Here is a 21,723-nt window from a genome sequence, read left to right on the forward strand (position 1 = left end):
GGAAAGCCCGGTTGATGCGTTGCTAGCACAACACAGCGGTGGAATTTTCCGTACCTTACCTTACGTAGGTAGGTAGGTAGGTAGTGAATGGGTTGGGGAGGAAAACGGCCTAAGTCGGGGCTGGGTACGGCGGCACGAAATACGTACAAGTAAGTACTGCTTGTTGCTGCCGCATCTGGCCCCTGTCCCTCCAAATCCCTCCGCCCCTCTTGCCCCCTCTTGCCCCCTCTACTCCTTTCTAATCCCTGTTCTGCACATGGCTCCTGCCCTCCTGTCTCCTGCCTGTCTGCCAGCCTCTACAGGTACGCTTCCTCCCATCCTGCCTAGCCTCATTAGTAACAGTCTGGTCCGAATACAGATGCTAGATACTTCCTACCTACGAGTACCTTAGCAGCTTGGAAACCTACACTGCATCAGCATAACTGGCAGCTGCGACGAGAGGGATGATGCAAGCTTGCTCCTGCCTACTCTGTTCTGCTCCGGCCTGTATTGCCCACCCGTTCGTTTTAGAGATACTATGTCGTGCGTGACCTTACCTTCCATAGGCAGGTGGCATGCCTCCCTCCCTGATCTGGTCATGGACAATGCGCCCCTTCCTAAGCAAGCACCACTACCTGGACACACCGCTTTGGTAAGTCGGTAGATAGGCAAGTGCAAGTGCAAGTGCACTCACTCTTTCCCGCCCTGTCTAAAAGCTGACCGCAGACTGACACGCTTGACCTCAGGTAGGTACCCGGGCCACCAGTAGGGGGTAGGATACGTACCTCCTTTTCACCATGCGTCCACCTAGGTACCGTACCTACCTGCGGCACTCTGTGCCTCCCACCTCCTAAGGTGCCCGCCTAGCCTCTGGACGACTCCACTCAACCTCCCGGCCTCCGTCCCTGCCCCCACACACCGCCCCCTTGAAGGAGGCTTCAACCCTCGCTCTTGCTCGCTGTACTCGCTGCCTGTCACTTGGATATTATTTCCGCTCCCTCGCACTCGCCATCGCCCCCAACTCCCAAACTGCATCTGGCATCTGCCCCCGTCTTATCGGCCGTTCTCCCCTCCTACTTCGGCCCTTCGTCACCAAAGCACAATCCACTCCTTTTTCTCGCGATTCTGTTTTTCTCCCACCCTTCCCCTTCTTCTTCTTTCTCTCGCTTCTCGCTGGACCACTTTCGACGGTCACGATACGACCCAAACAATCCCTCCCTCCCCCCAGTTCAGACCCATCGATCGTCTTCCTACCCACTCCGCACTTCAATCTCGCCTGCGTCTAAACAAGTTTGGTCCTTGGATCAAAGTCCCCTGGTCTGATCCCTTCAAGTCCGGCCGCCAGTAGTGACCTCACGGCACGCATACGCACGCACAGTACCCTCGTACAACACACACCCAACACGAACGAAACGATCTGAAGGTGTGTCTGTCGCTCGCTCACGGCCGCGTCTACCACCACTACCGAGAGCCAACCGCAGCCTACCGCTGTCGCTGTCGTTCGCACTACGGATACACTGTACGAATACCTCCACCGCTGCTGCTTTTGCCGCAAACCAAACTACAGCATCACACCCGTGTCTCGTCCCAATCGGCATATCCAATCCACACTGCCCATTGTCCTGCTCGCCTGCTTGCTGGTCCGACAGTCGTGAAGCAAGCCCCGGCCTGTGGGAAATCGAACCATTGTTGAGACTAGACGGCTGACCTCGACGAACCTTTTTTTCTCGTACGCAGGGATATTGCCAAACCCAAAAAAACAGCCAAAAAAATACACAATGCCCACCTCTCTCGACTCTTCTCGTCCCATCATGGCACCTTCAGTACGTCCATCTCGCTTTAACCCTCCCTCTCTCTGCCCGTCTCCTGGTCTTGTCGTGTTTCTCCTCCGCTTTGCCCACCTACATCTGTCTCGCGTTTGTTCTCGCCTGCACCGCCTCACTTGCGACATCCCTTTTTTTTTTGCCTTTTGCTTGCTCTTGGACGCCGCAAAGCACGGCTCCATTATACACCCACTTGGCCCATCTTCTGCCAGCCCTGCATTCAAGCCCCCCTGCCTTTTCCATAATACACCATATACCTACCCTCCGGCCCTCTCTTCAAGACCTCGAGTCCCGCCTACTGCTCCCTTAGCCATTCACTGTCGCCCAAGATGACGGCCGTTCTGACAGAAACCCCCCCTCAGGTGCGTACCTCTGTGCGATACAGCACCTTTAGCATGGCGCCCTCGTTCGCCAACACCGTCCAGACCACCGACTCGGCCCACGCCGAGATCACCGACATCGCGACCGGCCTCGACCGCATGGAGAACAAGGCTCTGAGCTCCCAAAGAGTCACCCTGAGCGAGGAGAAGAGCGCAAACCTGAGCAAGCTGGCCCTCGGTGCCAAGCTCGAGCGTGCACTGGACCGAAGAATGAGCAGCCAGGACGCCGTAATGCGTCCTCGCGGCAAGACCCTGACAGAAAAGCCTGCTCAGGCAGCATAGGAGCCTGCCGAGCAACCCTGGACCACGAAAAAACGTCCTTGGCAGGCCGTTTTTACCGCATCAACCAAACGCACAACACAAGACCCGAAACCAACCCCGAGTGCGCAGGTTCCGACAGAGAGAAGCAATACAGAGACGGTCAACCATGCCGTCAGAAGCCAGACTAAGGGGCTGGTTCTGCCACCGGCTCCCACGAAACCCCTCGTCGCACAAGACCCCCGATAACGGGAAGAGGCTGAATATATGCCTCTGAATGGAAGCAAAGCAGAATAATGGGAATGGGATTGGGAATGGGATTGGAATTGGGGCAGAGGCTGGCCCCCGTTCTGGGCCGCCGTGGAAACGAATGAAGTTGACAGCTGCTTTCATGATGTTTTTGTTATTTCTTGGCTTGTTGGGATATCCAGAGGATGGCCGGAGCAACGAAGCCGTGATGGCATCCCATGCATAGTGTTTAAAGGGGAGGTGTCTAACTACGATGGTGCAGCTCTGTTACATATTTCTTCGCCCAGAAGCATCAATCGCACAGGTATATGATGACGGAATGGAGTTCCCTTGGCGAAAGTCGGGTGTATAGGTTGTTGGTACATTGGGTATACTAGAAATGCTGATGGCCCTATCCACCCACGATGATCCTCTTAAAAAAAGAAAATTCCCAAGAGTCAAGCCGTCTCGACGCGGCTAATCTAGGCGATGCTGGGGTCCAGAAACTATGCGGTGGCCGCTGTAGCACTGAACCGATGCCAGACGCTGTCATGAGCCCATGTTGGGTAGGACAATACGGTCTCAGTTGGTCTCATCGGTCCTCCGCTGCTGACTCTGATAGCTTGGCTCTTCCGATCCTCTCTCCGTTTGCCCATCTGTCTGCCTTTCCTTGACTCTCGTGGGGTACTTTGTTGGCAAGGCAAGGAAAGGCAAAGCACTGCGTTGGGCTTCCCACTCCCTAGTCGAGCCTACCGGCCGTGGTGGTTCCTTGTCCAAAGAAAAACTCGGACTGTCCTCAAGCACTGTTTTCCTTCTTCTCGAGACGGGCCTCGATTTCTTTGTACTGAGCGACGAGTTCGGCCTCCTCGCCCTCATACTCAAGGGCCTTGCCGACCCATTCCCTCGCCTCGTCGAGACGGCCCATCTCGACGAGGCAGCGGCCGCGGCGCCACCAGGCCTTCGCGTTGCCGACCTTGCGGGCCTCGACACTGGCCTCGGCGTCAACAGAGCCCTCGGCCCACTGCTGCAGGGCCATGTGTGCCTGGGCGCGGTTGGCGTACAGGCCCGAGACCTCCTCGCGGACGAGCTGTGAGGGCTCCCAGAGGGGGCGGGTGAGGGCCATCTGCAGGCCGAGTGTGTAGAACTTGATGGCGTCGGCGTACTTCTTCTTGTGGAACTCGGCGTTGCCCGAGTCACGCAGCTTGGAGACGTTGGCGGAGCGTTTGGGGTTGACGGGCATGGGCGGGGGCGGGACGCCGTGCGGGCCGGTGGTCTCGGAGGTGACGAGGGAGCGGTGGAGGGCGTTGAGCTGGGCGAGCTCGGCGGCGAGGGCGCGCGAGGGCGAGGGAGAGGAGACGGCCTTGGACTGGGGGTCGATCTGGAGGGGGAGGAGGTCGAAGTGCGTCAGGTCCGTCATTTTGGCGGTCTCAAGCGTGTGGTCTTTGGGATGGAAGCAGGAGTGGACTGGACGAGGGGATACGAAGGGTCAGTCGCAAGTGCCTGACGGATTAATTGGCGATTTTCGCTTGGGTATCTTTCTTGGTCTTCGTAAAGTTAGGGGAAGCGTTGGGATCGTAGGTGGTGGTTGGCGGTGGTTGTGATCGCGGGTGGTGGATTGTTGCCAGCTGGTCTATGCTGTGCTAATACTCTGGGCCTCTAGGGCGATTAGAGGACACTTCTCCGGGAGCTTATCGCAATCGCGTGTGACGCTGAGCGCGTCACGTGCTGATAACCGGGGTTGGGTGTCACCTTGGCTGTGTCTACTTGGGCGTCAGAGAACTTTCTCCTCACAAGGTATCCACTGTTAGTAGCTGTTAAGATCATAGAGGGCTCCGGCCCACCGCACTATCATTTCTCACCATCAGCCCACGCGAGCTGAATTTCACCATCATGGCCGTCTCTCTAGACGCAGGGCCATCGATTACCGTTCACGGGGACGCCAGTACATCTCGACGGTCTGGACGTGTCCGGAAACCGACCGCAAAGGTCAGAGTGGTTGAGCAAGTCAGCTACCAAGACAATGCGGAGCTTAAAGACGAGATCAACAAGCTCTCAAACCTCGTCCAGGATCTCCTACGACGGGACGCCGAAAGGGCACAGTTCCTGAAAGACTGTTTGATGAAGATCGAATCCTTGGAGAAAGAGCTTCAGGAAGAGAAGCAGCGTTCAGACCGGCACCAACGCGGTCTAGCAAGGTCCATGCATGCTGCTAGCACAGGACCCAGCGAATCCGCCCTGAGTTTCCAAGGGCATCCCTTACACACAGCCCAGAACCAGCCGCCCCAAGTTCGGTCCTACGCGATGGTGGCGAGCCAGCCGCTTACCAGAAAACTGCATGAACCAACGCCAGCAAAACAAGCCGCAAACCGGGCGGCTTCAAAAGACCTTCGCATCTTCGCACGTCTGCCACCTGAAAGCCCGCTCCGCAACGAGAGAGCCTACGACATCTACGCGTTCGTTCGTGAAAAGCTAAGTCCCCAAGCCCGAGAAGCCCTCAAGGGGATCGACCATGTCAAGACAGGATTAGCACTCCTACCATCGTCAGCAGATGGGGCAAAAGTCCTGCTAGAGAACAGAGAACAGATTGCTGCCCTTCTCCAGGCACAGGCGGTCGAGCAGCGCGACACCTGGATCCGGGCCTATATCGCAAACGTCCCTTACACCAGACACTGCCTGCTCACCAACACTGAGCTGGAAATCACGACCGAGGAGCTCCTTGAAGAGATCCAGGCCACGACGAAACTCAAGCCCGAAAAAGCATACTTTTCCAGAAAAGACGAAGCCGAAAGGCTAGGCACGGTGACAGCCTGGTTCAAGGCGGAAGCCGTAAGGCAACTACCAAGGCGCCTCCGTTTGATGGGGGCCAGCGTTTTCGTCAACCTGCAGTTTCCGAAGGAGAAGAGGTCTCCCCAATGCCACCGCTGCGGCGGCTTTCACAACGAACGAACGTGTACCAGAAGGAAGAGATGCCTCAAGTGCAGCTCTCCTTCCCACACGACCGAACAACACCGGGCACCTTGCGGCGGCACTGAGGGTTACGATGGCTGTGACTGCCCCTTTAAGTGTCCGTCGTGTAACGGGCCCCATGCCGCCTTTGACGTGACTTGCCCTATCAGACCAAAAGTGGTGAGGGGCGTAGTCCAGAGGAGGAACAAGGCACAGCTACGGGCCATCCGAGCCGAGGGAGAGAGATCATGGAGATTTGCGACCCAGCAGTCGCATCAACAATCCCGAGAAAGAGGAGAAGAGATGGACTGCAACCAAGCTAATGAGGGACATCAGGAGAATGCGGCCCTCTAAAGTCCTGCAGATCATGCAGGCGAACGTGGCCAGACGACCACTCGCACACGAAACGGCACTGAATCTAGCCTACGCGGCCCATGTCGACATACTGCTACTACAAGAGCCCGCTATCCGCTCGGAAGAGAGAAGGCTCACAAGATGCCACCCGGGTTTCGAGATTTTCACCCCAGTGGACAACTGGGTTGAAGACAGACCCAGGGTGCTCACCTACCTCCGCAGAGGAACGGGACTACGGGGCGTACAAACACGCCCGCTGCCCAGCCCATCCACAGACCTGCTCTTCCTACAACTCCTGGCGGGAAAGCGGAAAGTTCTCACAGTCATCAACGTGTACAACGCCCCTTGTGGCTCGCTGCGACCAGGCCAAGCGATTAGGGATATCATAACAGCCTGGCAACCCGGACACCAGGAACGTGTGTTGGTCGCGGGGGATTTCAACCTCCATCATTGGACCTGGCAACCCGAGGCGACCAGCTCCTCGGACGCTGATGACCTGGTGGAATGGACAGAAACCGTTGGCCTTGTCCTCCTGTCGCCGATAGGTGAAGCCACACATAAGGACGGCAACACGTTAGACCTATGCTGGGCGTCCGGCAGCCTCCACGGGGCATCCACCAGCATAGAAACGTCCCTACACACAACGTCAGACCACGAAAGCCTGCTGACCCGGGTCCCCTTGGCCCTAACCGATCCGGTCGACCCAACCCCGGGGAGGTTCCGGCTTGACACGATGGACGAGAAGCTCTTCCTCGACATCCTTCAGCGAAATATACATCCCATGCGCCATACTGCAAGCAACGCAAGAGACCCACAGGCTCTGGACATGCTAGCACAGCAGCTCACAGATTGCCTTGTAGAAGCGCTTACGGCTTCTACAAGGCGTGCGCTTGGCAGAGGACCTGGGAGACCATACTGGGACGAGAACTGCAGGCGAAAACACCGAGCCTACACGACCAAGAGAGCAACTGTGGCAAGACTCTGCGCCTTGGGAATAGATTGTCAATGGGAGCGAAACGAGGAGGACGCTCTGAAACAGGACTTTCTCCATCAGCTGCGGCGCTCTAAGGACACGTACTGGAGAGGAAAGATCGCCGCAGCCTCCACTGGCAAAGACGTGTTTGAAATGGTCGGGTGGCAGAAGGCTAAGGGATCCTTCCAGACCCCTCCACTCCGGGATGGGAGCAATCCAACCGCGCTCATCTCACAGCCGAAGGAGAAGCGGGATCTGTTCGCCCGCGTCCTCCTCAGAAATGCTGCTATCTCCACGGACATACCAGCAGAGAGCCCAGGACCTCGCCTGGAAGCCAATCTTCCTTTCCCGCATGTTACAAAAGACGAGGTACAAACGTCAATCTTCTCTGCGAGAAGCACCACCCCCGGGTCCGACGGAATCACAACGGCCGTCCTCAAGACAGCGTGGCCCGTTATCGAGGATATCGTCTTCCGGCTCTACAGCGGATGCGTATGCGAGGGCTGGCATCCCACCTGTTTCAAAGAAGCTATCCTAGTCATCCTGCCTAAACCGGGCAAGAGAGACAGGGCGCTCCCGCGCTCGTATAGACCAATCGCGCTGTTGTCTGTGCTCGGAAAAGGCTTGGAGAGACTTGTCGCAAGAAGGCTTGCCTGGATCACAGTCAAGTTCCGGGTACTGCACGACCAACAGTTCGGGGCCCTCCCCCTCCGCTCGTGTAGCGACCTCATCGCCGCGGCCATCCACGATATCGAGTGTGCCTGGCAAAGAGGTCTTGTCACCTCTATGCTTACGCTCGACATCAGAGGGGCCTTCGACGCTGTGCTGCCAGGGAGGCTGATCCGACGCCTCCGATGCCAAGGATGGCCGGAGAACCTCGTGCGGTGGGTCTCGAGTTTCGTCCTCGGGAGAAGAGCAAGAATAAGACTAGACGGAGAGATGGGGGACGTCTTCGACCTTGAGTGTGGGCTACCACAGGGCTCGCCCGTGTCCCCCATCCTCTTCATGCTTTACATCGAACCCTTATTCAAGCTGGGCACTGTTCATCCAGGCAGGAAGCGGTCTCGATTTGGCTACGCCGACGACATTGCCATCATGGCAAGCTCAACCTCACTAGAGGACAATTGTGCTCTGCTAGCGAAAGAATGGGAAGAAGCCCAAGAATGGGGGGCGTTAGAGGGCATCACTTTCGACACCGATAAATCCGAGCTCATCCACTTCACCAAGAGACCAAAAAATACAAACCCGCCAATAACCGTCAGACTGTTGGACGGGAGACAGCACACAGTTCAGGCCGTCAATCAAGGGGCCTCACTACGGTGGCTTGGGGTCCACTTCGACCGGAGACTCACTTTCAAGAACCATGTGAAAGGCCACTGCGCCAAAGCATGCCAAGTGGTCAACGGACTACGGGGACTAGGGAACACCGCCTGGGGCGCGCCGGCACACCTGCTGCGCCGTGCTATTGCCTCCTGCGTATTGCCCATTCAGTACTATGCATCAGAGGCATGGTGGCCGGGCAGGAATCGGATCAAGAATGGGCACATCGCCTCGAACGGGGTCAACGGCCTACTCAACCAACTTGATATTACGCAGGCCAAGGCTATTCGAGCTGCACTTCCTGTGTATAGAACGACGCCTGTACTGATCCTACAGCGTGAAGCTGCCCTGCCCCCAGCAGAGGTGATGCTAGATGCGAAGCTCCATAAAGCCTCTGTAAGGATCCATCGCCTTGACGATCGACACCCCCTCCGAACGAGGCTCGGAGACAGGCCCGGACCGGACTCAAGACTGCGGCGAATGGCAAGCCTTATCGAGAGAAATGCCGAATACATCGACCCGCTAGAGCTACCGCCTTGGGAGCGCTCAGCCGACTGGCACACAGCCCTGAGCATGGTCGGCTATGAACCAAGGAAGACCAAGGATGAACTGGCCACCGCCTTTACAGGTAGACTGGGAACATTCTCAAAGCGGGACATTGTTGTCTATACTGACGGTTCCCTAATGGTGGACGGTAGCAGAACCGCCGCCGGAGCAGGCTGGGTTGGGTACCAGGCCACACGGCAGATCTTCCGAGGATCAGAGCCGCTCGGCCACCAGACGGAGGTCTTTGACGCAGAAGCGCAAGCCGCTTTCCGGGGCCTACTGGAAGCCATGAGGTCTCCCACGGCGCGGATGGCAGACAATGTTCACATCTGCCTCGATAACCTCGCAGTCGCAGCCAGACTCGTCACCCGGAGCCCAGGAAGCAGCCAGGCTAGGTTTAGGGCCTTTAGTGAGCTCTCCGCCTCTTGGGCACAGAGAGGACGGACAAGCTGGACGATGCCTGGCAGGGTATACATTTGGTGGTGCCCTGGACACACGGGAATAGCTGGAAACGAGGAAGCAGACGCTCTTGCCAAGGAGGCCTGCAGACAAACCCCAGAATCACAGCCACAGCCTACATTGGCGCACCTGAAGCGGGAGTCCAGAGCAGCCGATCTGCAGGCTTTCGCTAGGAGATGGCCGTCAATCTGCCCTCGGCAGTATGCCGACCTTGGGATAAGTCCTCATCCCAAGCCCCCCGAACTTCGCCTTCCTCGGCATCTGCTAGGAAGGCTATATGCGGCAAGATCGCATCATGGAGACTTTGCAGCGTACCACGAGAGATTTGCCCACCAAGACGCACTACTTCACTGCAGTTGCGGAAGACGCAAAACCCCAGTACACTTCTACTTCTGCAAGCGTGGCCGTAAGGCCACCCCGCGGCATCTCCGCCGACGTATGGCGAAGGCAAGCATAGATTTTCTGCTAGGTACTACGCAGGGAGCTTCTCTTCTGTGCGAATGGATGGAGGCGACCAATTTCTTTTCCGAAATCTGCCCGAGTCATTGACCAGGAACGTTAGGTGAAGACGGCAGCCTGTAAAATAGTTTAGATTAGGATAGACCATGTCGGTACCGCCCGGCACGTCCCTTTTACTCTGGACGTTAAATACATCATCATCATCATCACGTCTACTTGGGCGTTCTTGACGTTCGCGATGAGAATACTACAACACAACAACAAAAACAACACAACACTATCATGGAGCCTGTTTGAAGCAAGCTTCCAATGCGGCCATGCATCTCTCTTTCATTTCTCAGTAGCAAAAGTAGTATGAACCCCGCTGTAGCCTTTTGCGGAGTGCTCAGAGCAATCCCTTCAGCCAATATGCTCTTCTTTCCTGCTTATCGCTGGCTGACTTGAATAGCCTCCTCAATGCTGGAGGTTTTGGAGTTGACTTCTTATAATTCTTTCTCACCAGGGTAGAACAGAGACAAATGTAGCTTTTGGCTCGTCGTTTTGTCGGTACCCCAGTATGTAACATCATCCACGGACGAGGACGAGGACGAGTTAGTACTACGGGGAAGTCGGTTGAAAGCATCACTCAGCACTGGCAAAAATATCACTCCAGGTATGAGTTTCGGATGAATATGCTCATGGTATTCTCACAAGCAAATTGATCTGTTCAACAAATTTTTAAGAAGATTTCAGGATGGAGCTGGAATCATTCGTCACAAGTCGCGATGACTGCAGCTGTCCGAGCTCCAATGAAATGTAATGAGCAGTATCAAATGGCAATGTCATCCACGAAAAGAAAATCGATCATGCTGGCTGACGTGATGGATAGAAATTTGAAGGTCTCACGGCATCGAATCTCCCCTCAACAAAAGCTCATCCCCTTGTGACACCGGGTATCTCTAATGTTGAACAGACCTCTTGACATCCATGTTGAATAAATAAATCCATCATTGGCCGCTTTCTCTAGCTTTTTCGTCAACCCCCCTCCCTCTGCTTTATACGACTCTCTATTGCGGGGTCGTCTTCTTGCCATAGTAGGACCGGTTCAGGCCCTTCTCGACCGCCGCGATCTGCAGCGCCAACGGCAAGGAGAACTGTCGGCAGTACATGAAGCTGCCCGTCATATACCAGAACCCAGGCACGCCTGTCGCTCTCCACCACTAGAGAACAGATTGTTAGTATTATCAACAAGGTTGTAAGGTCGAAGGACGTCTGACTCACCCCGGAGCGCTCCTGCTCGTGGTCCAGTCCTCCGAAGCCCTCGATCTTCTTGACCACTTCGGGTCCGAGCAGCTTGTCAATGGTTGTCACGTTACTCTCGAATCCCGTCGCCAGCACCACGACGTCCGCCTCCAGCTTTGTACCATTCGCCAGCGTCAGACCGTCCGTCTGGAACCCCTGGACCCCCTCTTCGCATCGCTGGATCTTGATCCTGCCGTCGACGATCATCTGGTTCGCCCCTTGGTCTATGTAGTACTGCCCACCCTTGATGAGTTGGTAATCCGCCAGACCGTATCCGTCGTGCCCCTCCTTCATCTCGAGACCTGCCCTTTTGAGGCCGTCGTGGACAGCCTTGTCGTTTGCCGCCATCGCCTGCGTCAGACCGATGCTCATAGTTCGGATCAACGCCAGCGGGATCGCGTTGCCGACGATGTCCGCCTCTTCCGTGCTCAGTCCCTCCATGTTCCACAGCGAGAGCATCAAGTTCTCCCACGATTCGCGCGAGATGGAGTAGATCGGGTGCCGCTGGACCATCGTCACCTCTCTGGCCCCATGCGCGACGAAGTCCGCCGAGATGTCGTGGCCGCTCGTGGCGCAGCCGATGACCACCACCTTCTTGTTCCGCACGTCGGGGATCTCGGCGGCGGTCTTGTGGTACTTGGAGTGGTAGATCTGTCCCTTGAATGATTCCTGCCCCAGAAAATGGGGGATCTTGGGCTGGTCGCCGTACACGCCCGTCGCCAGAACCACATGCCGCGCCGAGATCGTCCGCGTTCCCTCCGGAGTCCGTACTTCGACCCGGTACTTTTGAGCCTCTTCATCGTACGTGGCTTTCGTAACCTCAGTCTTGAACGCGATATCGAGCCCCATGAGCTGCCCGTAGTGCTCCATGAAGTCGGCCACTTTGTCCCCTGTCAGGAACCGGGGCCATGTCTCGGGGATCTTCATGAAGGCCCAGTGATCAGTGTAGGTAGGCGTATGAAGGGTTACGCTCTGGTACCGGTCCCGCCATGAGTCGCCGAGACGGGCGCTTCTTTCTACGAGGCGAGTTTTGATGCCCATGTGTTGAAGGCGCGCGCCGAGGTTGAGGCCGGATTGGGCTATTCTGTGTTAGCCGGTATAGACGATAGAGGATGTTTAAGCGCCGTGTTGAATGTGTGATGACCTACCGGCACCAACAATCAAGACCTGGAGGTCTTCTTCAGTGTCACCGTTGACGCCATTGGCGACGGGCTCTTTGGGGGGCGGAATCGACGCAGCCCTTTGCGCCTCCACCTCTTTCTGAAAGTCAAGCTTCTCCAGCTGCGTGAACACGGTCCAGGCTTTCCACTCGTCCTTGCTGACATTTCCCAGCTTCAGTAGCCCCTTTCCCTCGCCGTGCGGCGTCTTGAACGTGAACCCGGCTTGGATCCAGACCATGCCGCCAAAATCGAGGAGCAGTGGCTTGAGCCCGCCGATCTTGGTCGTCTGCAGGTTGGAGAGGCCATATTCTGCCGCGGCGAGGTACCTGCTGATCTTTTCTCGGCCTTGTTTGCAGGTGAAGTCCCACGACAAGCCTACAATGTCCCTCCACCAGCAGTCATCGATGAACAAGTCCGACAGATCGCCGAAGGATTGTTCCTCGAAGCGGCGTTGCAGTCTCGCAAGCCAATCGGCGGAGATGTGTTCGGCGTCGACCTGCTCTTTTTCGACCCCTTCTTGCAGCCTGAGCGCTGGGATCTCGGGGAGTTTTGTGCCGTCCATGGTGATTCGTGATGAGTGTAAGTGTGCAGACGAGAGAGAGCGAGTAGGGAACCGGCCCCAAGTACGACTTTAGAGAAGCTGCGGTGGAACACGGTGTAACATGGATTTACATATCAAAATCCGATAGCGTCAGATAGCTTAAGTGTAGAGTGTGACCCCCTTCCCCCCCTCGGTCTCCCCTCACTGGCTGCTGAGAGCCGGACGCCGGACTTCAATGCTTAGACGATCTAGCCGAGCAAGGATGTTAGGCTTGCCGTCTTTGTAACCTTGCGCCGGTAGAACTGCTGAAAAGATGGAGCCAGATGATCAGATAAGATCATTCCCGCCTGTTGAAATTGCGCAGATCGACTACGCGTGCCAATCAGAGTCTCTGGCCGCACCAACCCCTCTACGCATCTGCCGGGATGGCTGCCTGTAGAGCAATATAGTTAAAGTTACCTAAAACCGAAGCACTACAGGTATGCTGTGAACATGCTTCGCTTTCGGGGCCCGGGCTGTCAGCTCAGTCGCTACGGCGGTGTACTCTATATGGAACATACTCTATACAGACACAGAATACGAAGATGCGAATCCGTCGAGTGTGGTTCGACGTCTCCTTCAAAGCGGGGGTTGCATTGCTCGTGATGCAGGCGGCCAACCTTCCACTCACTCACAGACGCACCGTCTGAAATGAATCTATAGGCTCCCGAACAGCATACAGCATACATGGACAGGCGACTACGTCGCTGGTGTGCAGATTTGTCCCCCCTTTCATTTCCGTTAAACTATGCTTCTCTTCTTAATCTCTATACGCCATAATCTTGCTAGGGAGCGGTCTCGCCAGACTCGGAATGTGTGGAGTTTCAATTTGGTAAAAAGGCCACGGAAATTGCCCGTCCCGATGTCCGTTTGTGGACGTTTTCCTGTAAAACCCCGTACGGGGCTTATCGGCAACTTATCCTGGTTCGGGCTCCGAATGTTACGTGAAGTACCATCTCCCCGAGGACTTCAGGAGTTACATCATGTGGAAAATGAGCTGAACCACTCAAAATAAAACATGAAAGTCAAGTTTTGTGTATGGGGTTGACTGGACTCGTGTTGAGTCGATAATCATAGATTCTGTTCCTCAACGTCAACGTATGCGTTGTGGTGTGATAATGGCCAGCACGGTGCCCAATCCACATCCTGGAAGACATACTCTGCTTGGATGATCAAGAAATGGAGAAATCTTACAACCCCCCCCCCCCCCCCCCCCCCGGCGAAGAGACGCACTACAGCTACATGTCCCGTTTTCGTCTTCTTTTTTTCTAGCAAGGTTATGTTCGGAGTGGCTTCCTTACGCAAGCAACGGCAGAGTATCGGCACTACATAATTTCAAAGATGGCGGGGTTGAGTCTGGGTCCAATTGGCACATGCAAGGTTGAAGATACTACTTCCAGGCATACTTGATCAACTCTTGTGGCGTTTTTCATGCATACCTCAAACATTGACTTTGGAACGAGCATGGCAATCCTTCCCATCACAGATCAAACATCAGAGATTCGAGATACCTGTTGGACAAGCGCAATTGGTGCTCTAAGAGGCGGACGGTAAACATGTCTGCGCGTCTATCTAGGTCACATTCCAGGTTCTGTTGTTGCTGACGACTCGTTTAGTGGTCTATCCCAGCTGCCGCTTGTGGTACACTGTCGGATCACTTCATCGTAATCCAGAGATTGTTTTGTCATAAACGCATGATTCTCGACTGGGAAACCCGCCATAAAGACACTTACCGCTGTGTGTTTGGACCTTGTGGAAGACAAGCACACTAGCTGCCGCACGAATTCCCACCGATTTTCAGCAACTCGAGTCGACGGTTGAGAAGCCGTTGGTGTTGGGCGTTGACAGGAGCGAATCACAACTCGTCAATTGCGCTTGTCTAGCACTTCTGGCCTTCGTTCTCGGTTCGACTTTCCTCACTCGCTTCGACCTTCGTCTTTTGTCGGCCGGCTCGACCTTCTTTGCTAACAACTTCATGATAACCATGGGCAGATGCATAGACGATGAGAGAAGAAATGATATAAAGCAGCATGCTGTATTCTAGGTTTTGGACATTCTTTTCACTCGTTCCTGTCTCGTCGGTTCTGTACTCACTGTTTCTCTTCCCAAGCCACACACAATCAACTCTACAGACTACGTCGAACAGGACATCACCATGAGCGTCCCACAGCCTCTCGATATCACTCAAGCATCAGTCGGCCAGATTCTACAGGCTCTGTCTACGACTAAGCTTACAGCCGTGGATCTTGTGGCTAGATTCCTACACCGGATCGGCAAACTTGACCATCGGGGGCCTTGCTTCAACTCCATTTGCATACTCAACCCCAACGTCTTCGACGAAGCGCAGGCCTCGGACGACTACCGGGCTTCCGGTCGTCCCCCGAGAGCTCTTGAGGGGATTCCTTTCACCGTCAAGGACAGCTACCAGGTCAAGGGCCTTACCGTCGCAGCCGCCTCGCCCGCCTTTGAGAATCTGGTAGCGTCGTCTGATGCCGCTGTCGTCGAGCTCCTCCGCGCTGCCGGCGCGGTGCTCATAGGAAAGACCAACATGCCCCCCATGGCCGATGGAGGAAGCCAAAGGGGCCTCTACGGCCGTTCCAGCAGCCCGTACAACCCCGTGTACCTGTGCACCAGCTTCGCCTCCGGTTCGTCGTACGGTTCCGGGGTCGCCACAGCCGCCTCATTTGCGCCTATTGGTCTCGGGGGTGAAACTGTCTCGTCAGGACGAGCTCCGGCTTCGCACAACGCACTGGTGGGATACTCGCCGTCGAGGGGTGTCATTCCTTCTCGCGGCCATTGGCCGCTGTATCCGACGTGTGACGTGGTGGCGCCTCACACGAAATCGGTCGCTGACATGCTGGCTCTCCTGAGAGTTATTGTCGCCGATGATGGGGAACCAAAGGGAGATTTTTGGCGCGAGCAGACGGTCGTCCCCATTCCTCTCAGCTCCGAAGTTCGCCCAAAAGACTTCTCATCTCTGATGGACCCCGATGCTCTGGGAGGGAAACACCTCGCGGTGCCCAGGTGCTATATCGGGAAGCAGACGTCTTCAGGGTACTCCGTGGTCTGTTCGGAAGCCACTCAGAGCCTGTGGGAGAAAGCCCGCATTGATCTAGAGGCACTTGGGGCCAAGGTCACCGAGACAGATTTCCCGCTGGCCGAGAACTACTCCAAGCAGCTCTACCCCGGACAGGCCGCCAACATCCCCGGGATCCCAAGCACATGGATTGATACTGAGCGGTGTCAAATGATTGCGACCGCTTGGGACGACTTCTTGCGGTACAACAACGACCCAAACTGTTCTCGCCTGGAGGGTGTTGATTATCGTCAGATCAACCCCGACCTCGCCCCCATGGACGACAGATCGCAACACACAGAAGAGCAGAACCATGTGCGCTACGCGGATATGCTGGACTTCATACAGCACCGCCCGAGTTCCATCCAAGACCTGCCAGGATGCACGGATGCGCTGCTCGCTCTAGAAGATGCTCGCAAGAGGGACCTGGACGACTGGATGGACGCGAACGGCTTCGATGCCGTCGTTTTCCCGACAAACGGCGACGTCGGACGCGCCGACTCCGAAGGCAACCGGGAGGCCATGGTAGAGGCTCTGCAGGACGGAGTCAAGTACTCCAACGGCAACCGGGCGTTGAAGCATCTGGGCGTTCCGGCCATTACTGTGCCCATGGGAACACTCGCAGATAAGAAGATGCCGGTTGGGTTGACGTTCGTTGGTAAGGCGTGGAGCGACAGCGAGCTTTTCCGTTATGCGTATGCGTATGAGACCGCGACAAGCCGCAGAGAGAGCCCACCACTCGCACCGCGTCTCAGGACTGACGTTGTAAGATCGGAGCGAGGCTCGTTGAAGGGTAGCGAGAAGCTTGAGCTCGTCGTCGCTCAGGTTGACGTAAAGGCCGTCACGACGGAGGGCTCAGAAGTCCGCAAAGTTGTCATCCGTGGATCATTAGTTCTTGGCAGTGCGGCTCTGGACACCGGGGGAATCCGGGTTTATGTCAATGGCGATTTGTCGAGCCGTCCCCCTACGCTCACGGACGGTCAGTGGGAGTGGGCTGGACAATTGGGCCGAGAAAAGGCCAAAGACCCGTGTCTAGTTCCGGGCAAACTCGCCAGAGACCAGTTCATGGTTGTCATGATTGCTCGGACTTCAAACGGGAGATCGACCGGGCGCTTGATCATGGTTGACTGACATGTTCCCATCACGGGCAAAAGCGATTACTCCACAAATTGCCAGGCATCAATCAGGTCACTGCACATTTACAGACGTGTGAGCAAAAAAGTGATCCCTTGTTTTTCCTAGCCCAATTCTATAAAGTATATACATGTATCATAAATCTTCGTGTGCATCGTTCTGTGGTATCTTGACGCGAGCAGCCTGTGCTATTGCGGAAGTCGTCTACTGGAGAGCGACAGAGAGCTTGCCAGTCCCGTAGGCAATGTTCTCGACAGGCAGGTTGGTCAACGCCTTGGTGATGCCGAGGCCGCTAGGGCAGGAGGCCTGGTTGCTGACGGCCAGGTCGAGGTCACAGAGCTCGTCTACACCCCAGGTGCAGGCGGAGTTCTGGATGTTGTAGAGCGCGTGGTTCTTGGCCACGAAGCTCTCGGGCTGGGCGAGACAGGAGGAAAGGTAGTTCATGCTGTTGGCGGCAGACAGGGGCAGCTTGCCGTCCGTCAGGAGGTGCTCGCACTCGCTGGCGGGAACCGCCTCCCAGTCCATGGGAACGCCGCCGCCCTGAGTAGGGGCATCGGTGGCAGACTGGCCGGTGCTGAGGTAGTTCCAGGCGTCGTAGGAGATGTCGAAGGCACCGCCGGACTGGTCGATGCGGAGCAGGTGGACGCTGCGGCCGGCGTTGGAGACCTTGACGCAGATGTCGTCGCAGCCGACAGAACCGGGCCAGTAGGCAACGCGGTTGATGTCGATCTTGCAGCCGAGCACACCGATGGAAGAAGAGAAGGCGTCGTGAGGCGTGACGCTGGCGGAGCCGGACTTGCCAGCATTGCGGATGGGGATGGAAGCGGCCGAGACCAAGCTGGCCGAAGCAGCAAGGAAGGTGGTCAGAGTAGTGGAAAACATCTTGACTGAAGAGTTGTCGGGTTTCTTTCCGAGAGGGACTGTGTGTGTGTTGTGTTGTGGAGTGGGCGGGCTGATGAGCAGCTTGTCGTTGATCCGAGGCAGATAGTCGTCAAGGGACGGGAAGGGTGTGCTTGTGAAGGAGTGAAGCTATCGGACTTGGGGAGTTCAAACAAAAGGAGCGATGCCTGATCTGCGAAGCTTTCGGTGCCGGCCGAGGGAGTGACTGAGGAATAGAGAGAAAGAGGGAGTGTGTAAGGATGGTGATGATGATCGGGACAGGACCATCCCAGACAGCGACGTAGCCGGGGGGCTTATATACGAAATGTCATCCCTACGAGAGATGAGACGAAAGAAAACGGTTAAACATCAGCCGAAAAGATGAGATGTCACTCACACGTGCTGCTGCCCAGTCTGTGCCTTTGCCCTTCGCACCCTTCGTTCGGTCCATCTACGGAGGCCCACGTAGCGGGCGCTCTGTCCCCACAGACGCCGCAAACCTCGACAACGGCACTGCGTTGGGCATGTATCCTTCGGTTCTGGAAAGGGGCGAAACAGGGACCGAAGGCGTGTGTGGCCTGGAGAGTATCCGCAGGTACGGAGATACAGAGGCAAGTACACTACATGGTGTACTCTGTACACCACGTGAGTCGAGTAAGAGTGTGCCTTACAACTCGATGTGATGTGAGGCCGAGACCCGCAGGAGGAGGGCAAGTGTTGGCGAGCCGGGTCTTGCTGGACAAATCAAGTGCTGCCATGAAATCTGACAGACAACGTCGTGGAACATCATCTGGGAGCAGGTTCCGCAAGTTCCTCCCCCCCCTCACTCCGGGCTGCGGTGTTACGGTCAGAAACAAAGTGACAACCTTAACTTTCCCGGTAGCCCTAACAGGACAAGAAAAGTGAGATGGGAAAAAACATGACGCTAGCCATGGAAGATGCATCGAGATTGAGAGGTTTGCGGGTTCGACCCAGCCCAAACCGTCAGACCGTCAAGCCAACGTCAGGAAAAAGGAACCAGCAGGAAGCATGGCTGCGGCCCAACAGGGAAAGGAGGCCAAGGGAGAAAATGGGGCATGCCACAGAGTTGAAAATCGCTCATGGGTCGCCATGGCCATGGGTTGCCGAATAGGGTTTGATGACAGGAACGGCTCAGGAACCAAACGTTCTTTTGGCTCGTGTCAAGCGTCAGGAACCGGGACTCAAGGGGCCTAGGTCAAGTGTGTCAAGGCTCTTCAAGGTACCAGAAGAAAGGGGGACCGAGGGGTCGGGACATCGGCAGGGCGGCAGCGCAGCCTGCTCACACGGCCCATGGCGGCACGGGAATTACTGGCGCTGTTCCTCATTTGGAATCTCGGCGGGGGACTCATGGAGGACTCAAGAGAGGGGCGGCCAAGGAGCCAAGGGCTAAGATGACCTTGGGCTGACGGGAGATGCAGGTACAACGTAACGTTCGGGAATCTGAGCCTGGGTGTGCGTGTGTATGTACTGTACCTCCATATCCGCGGGGCAGGGGAGAAAAAGAACACAAAAGGGAAAAAAGAAAGAAGGGCGAAAAAACCAAGATTGGTCAAGACGTTTGGAGGGAACCCGGACGCCACCACCGCGTAGGCACACAGTTCCAGCCCTTGTGCTTGACTCGACATGGAGGCGCAAAACGGGACATCCGCAAGGGCCGGAGGGGCTCGGCCGTCCGTCTCTGGCCAGTCGGAAGATGGGGATTCGAGCCCAGGAATCAAGCCACGAGTCTACGACATGCGTAGCGCTGCAGCGATCGACAGGGCGGGTTGTGTGTCTCGGTGCTAGTTTTTCACAAATTGGTCCCACAAGGCTCCAGTCCCGCAAGCATGTTGCCAGCTTTTTTTGTTTCGGCTTTTTGCCTGTATTGCGGAGCAGTTCGTCCCTCTTCCAAGTATGACACCCGTCGAATGGGGGGGAAGGGGGAACGGTGGTCACGGTGTCTGTCTCCAGTAAACTCTCCAAGTTGCACTGCGGCTTATAGGTTACATGTTGATAGAATTGGAACTGTCGGCGGGCGTGTCCGCTTTGCCAACTGTGCCAACTCCCTCCAAGTCTCGCCCCTCCCCCCTCTTTGCCCCGGGGCAAACATCCCGACGGCTTCGTGACGGTCAGTTGGCGTCATGCCGGCATGTTGGAAGGCAGGTGCTTGCAGGTGCTTGCTTGTTTGTACCTATCTAGCGGAGTCGCTGTTGAGTGCCAATCAGACGTCTCTTTTTGTGAGCAGAACAATAGGAAAATGATAGGCGCTACTTTTAGGTAATAAGTGAAAAATCCTCCTGCGCCGTGGCTCACCGTGACGGGCGGCGGCGATGGCGGAAGCGGAGGCGGCGGCGGCGAACCGGCATGCCACCACCATCCGCAGCATCCTTTGGAGACTTTCTTTCTTAACAATGGTTTGTAACAAATGTCGCAATTTTTTATTTTTATTTTTTACTTGACCTTCTTTGCTTTTCCTTCCTTCTCAACGCCCCGAAAAGGTCCGAAAGAAGATCTTCGTCCGAGCGATTTTTTACCACGCCGGTCGGTTGGTACCTTTGCCCAATTGCGGCGACATGCCGAGGCCCGACAAGATGGTCCAGGCCGTTGGACAACCCATGACTCAAAATCACTGTGCATCCGCGGACAACCCCCCCCCGCTGCTGACTTTGCGCCTCGACAACCACCTACACGTCACAGTGGAAGAGGCTTACGCTTACATAGTCATCATTTGTCAAGCCCTTACCTCGGCCTGACTGTTCTTCCCTTGAGCCGGTGAAGGAGGACGGGTGGGGGGGGGGCTCCAGCACGAGGGATCCTGAGTCATCAGTGCTTCTCAACATATCAATGCTGAACTCTTGGTACTGTTGAGTGACGCAACCTGGATTCGAGGGCGACTTGCTTCAAAACCAAGATGGTCGGCAGAAGCGAGGCACTCAACATCAAGTGGGCTCACCGTCAAGTGGACAGAAACAGTAACTCTTTCAAACTGACATTGGGCAACGTCCATTCTCCTTTCCAGCGTGTACGTTGTCAACACGTCGCGTTACGATGCGTTTGATTATACAACAACAGCAGGCACAAGGGTTGACCTCCATTCGAAAAGCCCAGTCGTTTGAAGCATTTCTCTAATCCTCGATTCAGACCAGCAGGTTCATGAATGTACCTACACTGCGGTTGTCTCACTATACAAATACAGCGAGCAGAATGTCTTTCATAGCGAATCACAAGCATAGCAAGACTAGGCACTTTACTGGCGGCTGTTGTTACTTGTTAGTGGGCTGGTAGTGTTGATTTCCAGAAAGCCTCAGATGTTAGTGCAGATGTTAGTGTACCCGGCTCAAATCTGTAGTTTGTAAGTCGGGTTGGATAAGTCCGCGGGTGCCTTTTCTCATGTCGTTGATTCCGCCATTCCTATCGAAATGACTGGGACACTTACGCACCTTGTGTCGTACGCTTTTAGCCCTGGGCGAGAGCCTAAATGCCGGGCTTGCTTGATGGCAGTCTCCTTCGGGTCACCACGCTTTGTTCTACATCCAGGAAAATGACAGGGGCCACTTCTCAGGGCCAAGAAGTTGCAGTATCTCCACCGAGCTCCATCAAGGACTCAAGGCTAGATCGGTCAAAGGAGGCTAGGAAGCTAATCAGTTACGGGCATTAGAGGCAAAGAGATGGGTATCTGACGGCAGCGCCCTATTGTAAGAAACCGAGCGAGCACTCACGTACGACTAGTCATTATAGCGCCCCATGTCAGAAAAACGTCTACCGATCTGATTCCTTCCCGCCGATTTTTGGTTTACCTGTCGAAACCCCGTCACATTATTTTGGACTCCTGTCCGTCTCTCCTCTTCAGGAGTCTCGGGTCACCGGGTAGGCTTTCCTGAGCTGTAG

The 21,723-nt window shown here is 55.7% G+C and overlaps 5 protein-coding genes across 5 annotated transcripts; 2 read left to right on the top strand and 3 right to left on the bottom strand.

Moving 5' to 3' along the window:
• The first annotated feature begins 1,025 nt into the window (after positions 1 to 1,025).
• Positions 1,026 to 3,349, top strand: CDEST_15136 (uncharacterized protein). The gene is made up of 2 exons (XM_062931292.1): positions 1,026 to 1,802; positions 2,165 to 3,349. The coding sequence occupies exons 1-2, from the start codon at positions 1,758 to 1,760 to the stop codon at positions 2,462 to 2,464; spliced, it is 345 nt and encodes a 114-aa protein (XP_062787343.1). The 5' UTR covers positions 1,026 to 1,757; the 3' UTR covers positions 2,465 to 3,349.
• Position 3,350: 1 nt separating this feature from the next.
• On the bottom strand, positions 3,351 to 4,289 carry CDEST_15137 (Putative tetratricopeptide-like helical domain superfamily). The gene has a single exon (XM_062931293.1). The coding sequence runs from the start codon at positions 4,083 to 4,085 to the stop codon at positions 3,465 to 3,467; it is 621 nt and encodes a 206-aa protein (XP_062787344.1). The 5' UTR covers positions 4,086 to 4,289; the 3' UTR covers positions 3,351 to 3,464.
• A 6,482-nt stretch (positions 4,290 to 10,771) lies between these two features.
• Positions 10,772 to 12,728, bottom strand: CDEST_15138 (Putative FAD/NAD(P)-binding domain superfamily; the record flags this gene model as incomplete). Its single annotated transcript, XM_062931294.1, has 3 exons — positions 10,772 to 10,924; positions 10,986 to 12,085; positions 12,155 to 12,728. 3 exons carry the CDS (start codon positions 12,726 to 12,728, stop codon positions 10,772 to 10,774), a joined length of 1,827 nt encoding a protein of 608 aa, XP_062787345.1.
• Positions 12,729 to 14,901: 2,173 nt separating this feature from the next.
• CDEST_15139 (Putative amidase signature domain-containing protein) lies at positions 14,902 to 17,149 on the top strand (the record flags this gene model as incomplete). Its single annotated transcript, XM_062931295.1, has 1 exon — positions 14,902 to 17,149. One exon carries the CDS (start codon positions 14,902 to 14,904, stop codon positions 16,951 to 16,953), a length of 2,052 nt encoding a protein of 683 aa, XP_062787346.1. The 3' UTR covers positions 16,954 to 17,149.
• A 1-nt stretch (position 17,150) lies between these two features.
• CDEST_15140 (Putative RlpA-like domain superfamily protein) lies at positions 17,151 to 18,163 on the bottom strand. The gene has a single exon (XM_062931296.1). It carries the CDS (start codon positions 17,836 to 17,838, stop codon positions 17,161 to 17,163), a length of 678 nt encoding a protein of 225 aa, XP_062787347.1. The 5' UTR covers positions 17,839 to 18,163; the 3' UTR covers positions 17,151 to 17,160.
• Positions 18,164 to 21,723: the final 3,560 nt, after the last annotated feature.

Source organism: Colletotrichum destructivum, chromosome 10 (assembly GCF_034447905.1).
Source record: "Colletotrichum destructivum chromosome 10, complete sequence".
Lineage (NCBI taxonomy): Eukaryota > Fungi > Ascomycota > Sordariomycetes > Glomerellales > Glomerellaceae > Colletotrichum > Colletotrichum destructivum.

What these genes read in the sequence shown, in the direction of transcription:
- CDEST_15136 (XM_062931292.1), top strand. Translation starts at nt 1,758, where the DNA reads ATGCCCACCTCTCTCGACTCTTCTCGTCCCATCATGGCACCTTCA. An exon ending in GTCCCATCATGGCACCTTCA is followed by an intron (nt 1,803 to 2,164) that starts GTACGTCCATCT and finishes ACCCCCCCTCAG; the next exon opens with GTGCGTACCTCTGTGCGATA.
- CDEST_15140 (XM_062931296.1), bottom strand. Translation starts at nt 17,838, where the DNA reads ATGTTTTCCACTACTCTGACCACCTTCCTTGCTGCTTCGGCCAGCTTG.
- CDEST_15137 (XM_062931293.1), bottom strand. Translation starts at nt 4,085, where the DNA reads ATGACGGACCTGACGCACTTCGACCTCCTCCCCCTCCAGATCGACCCC.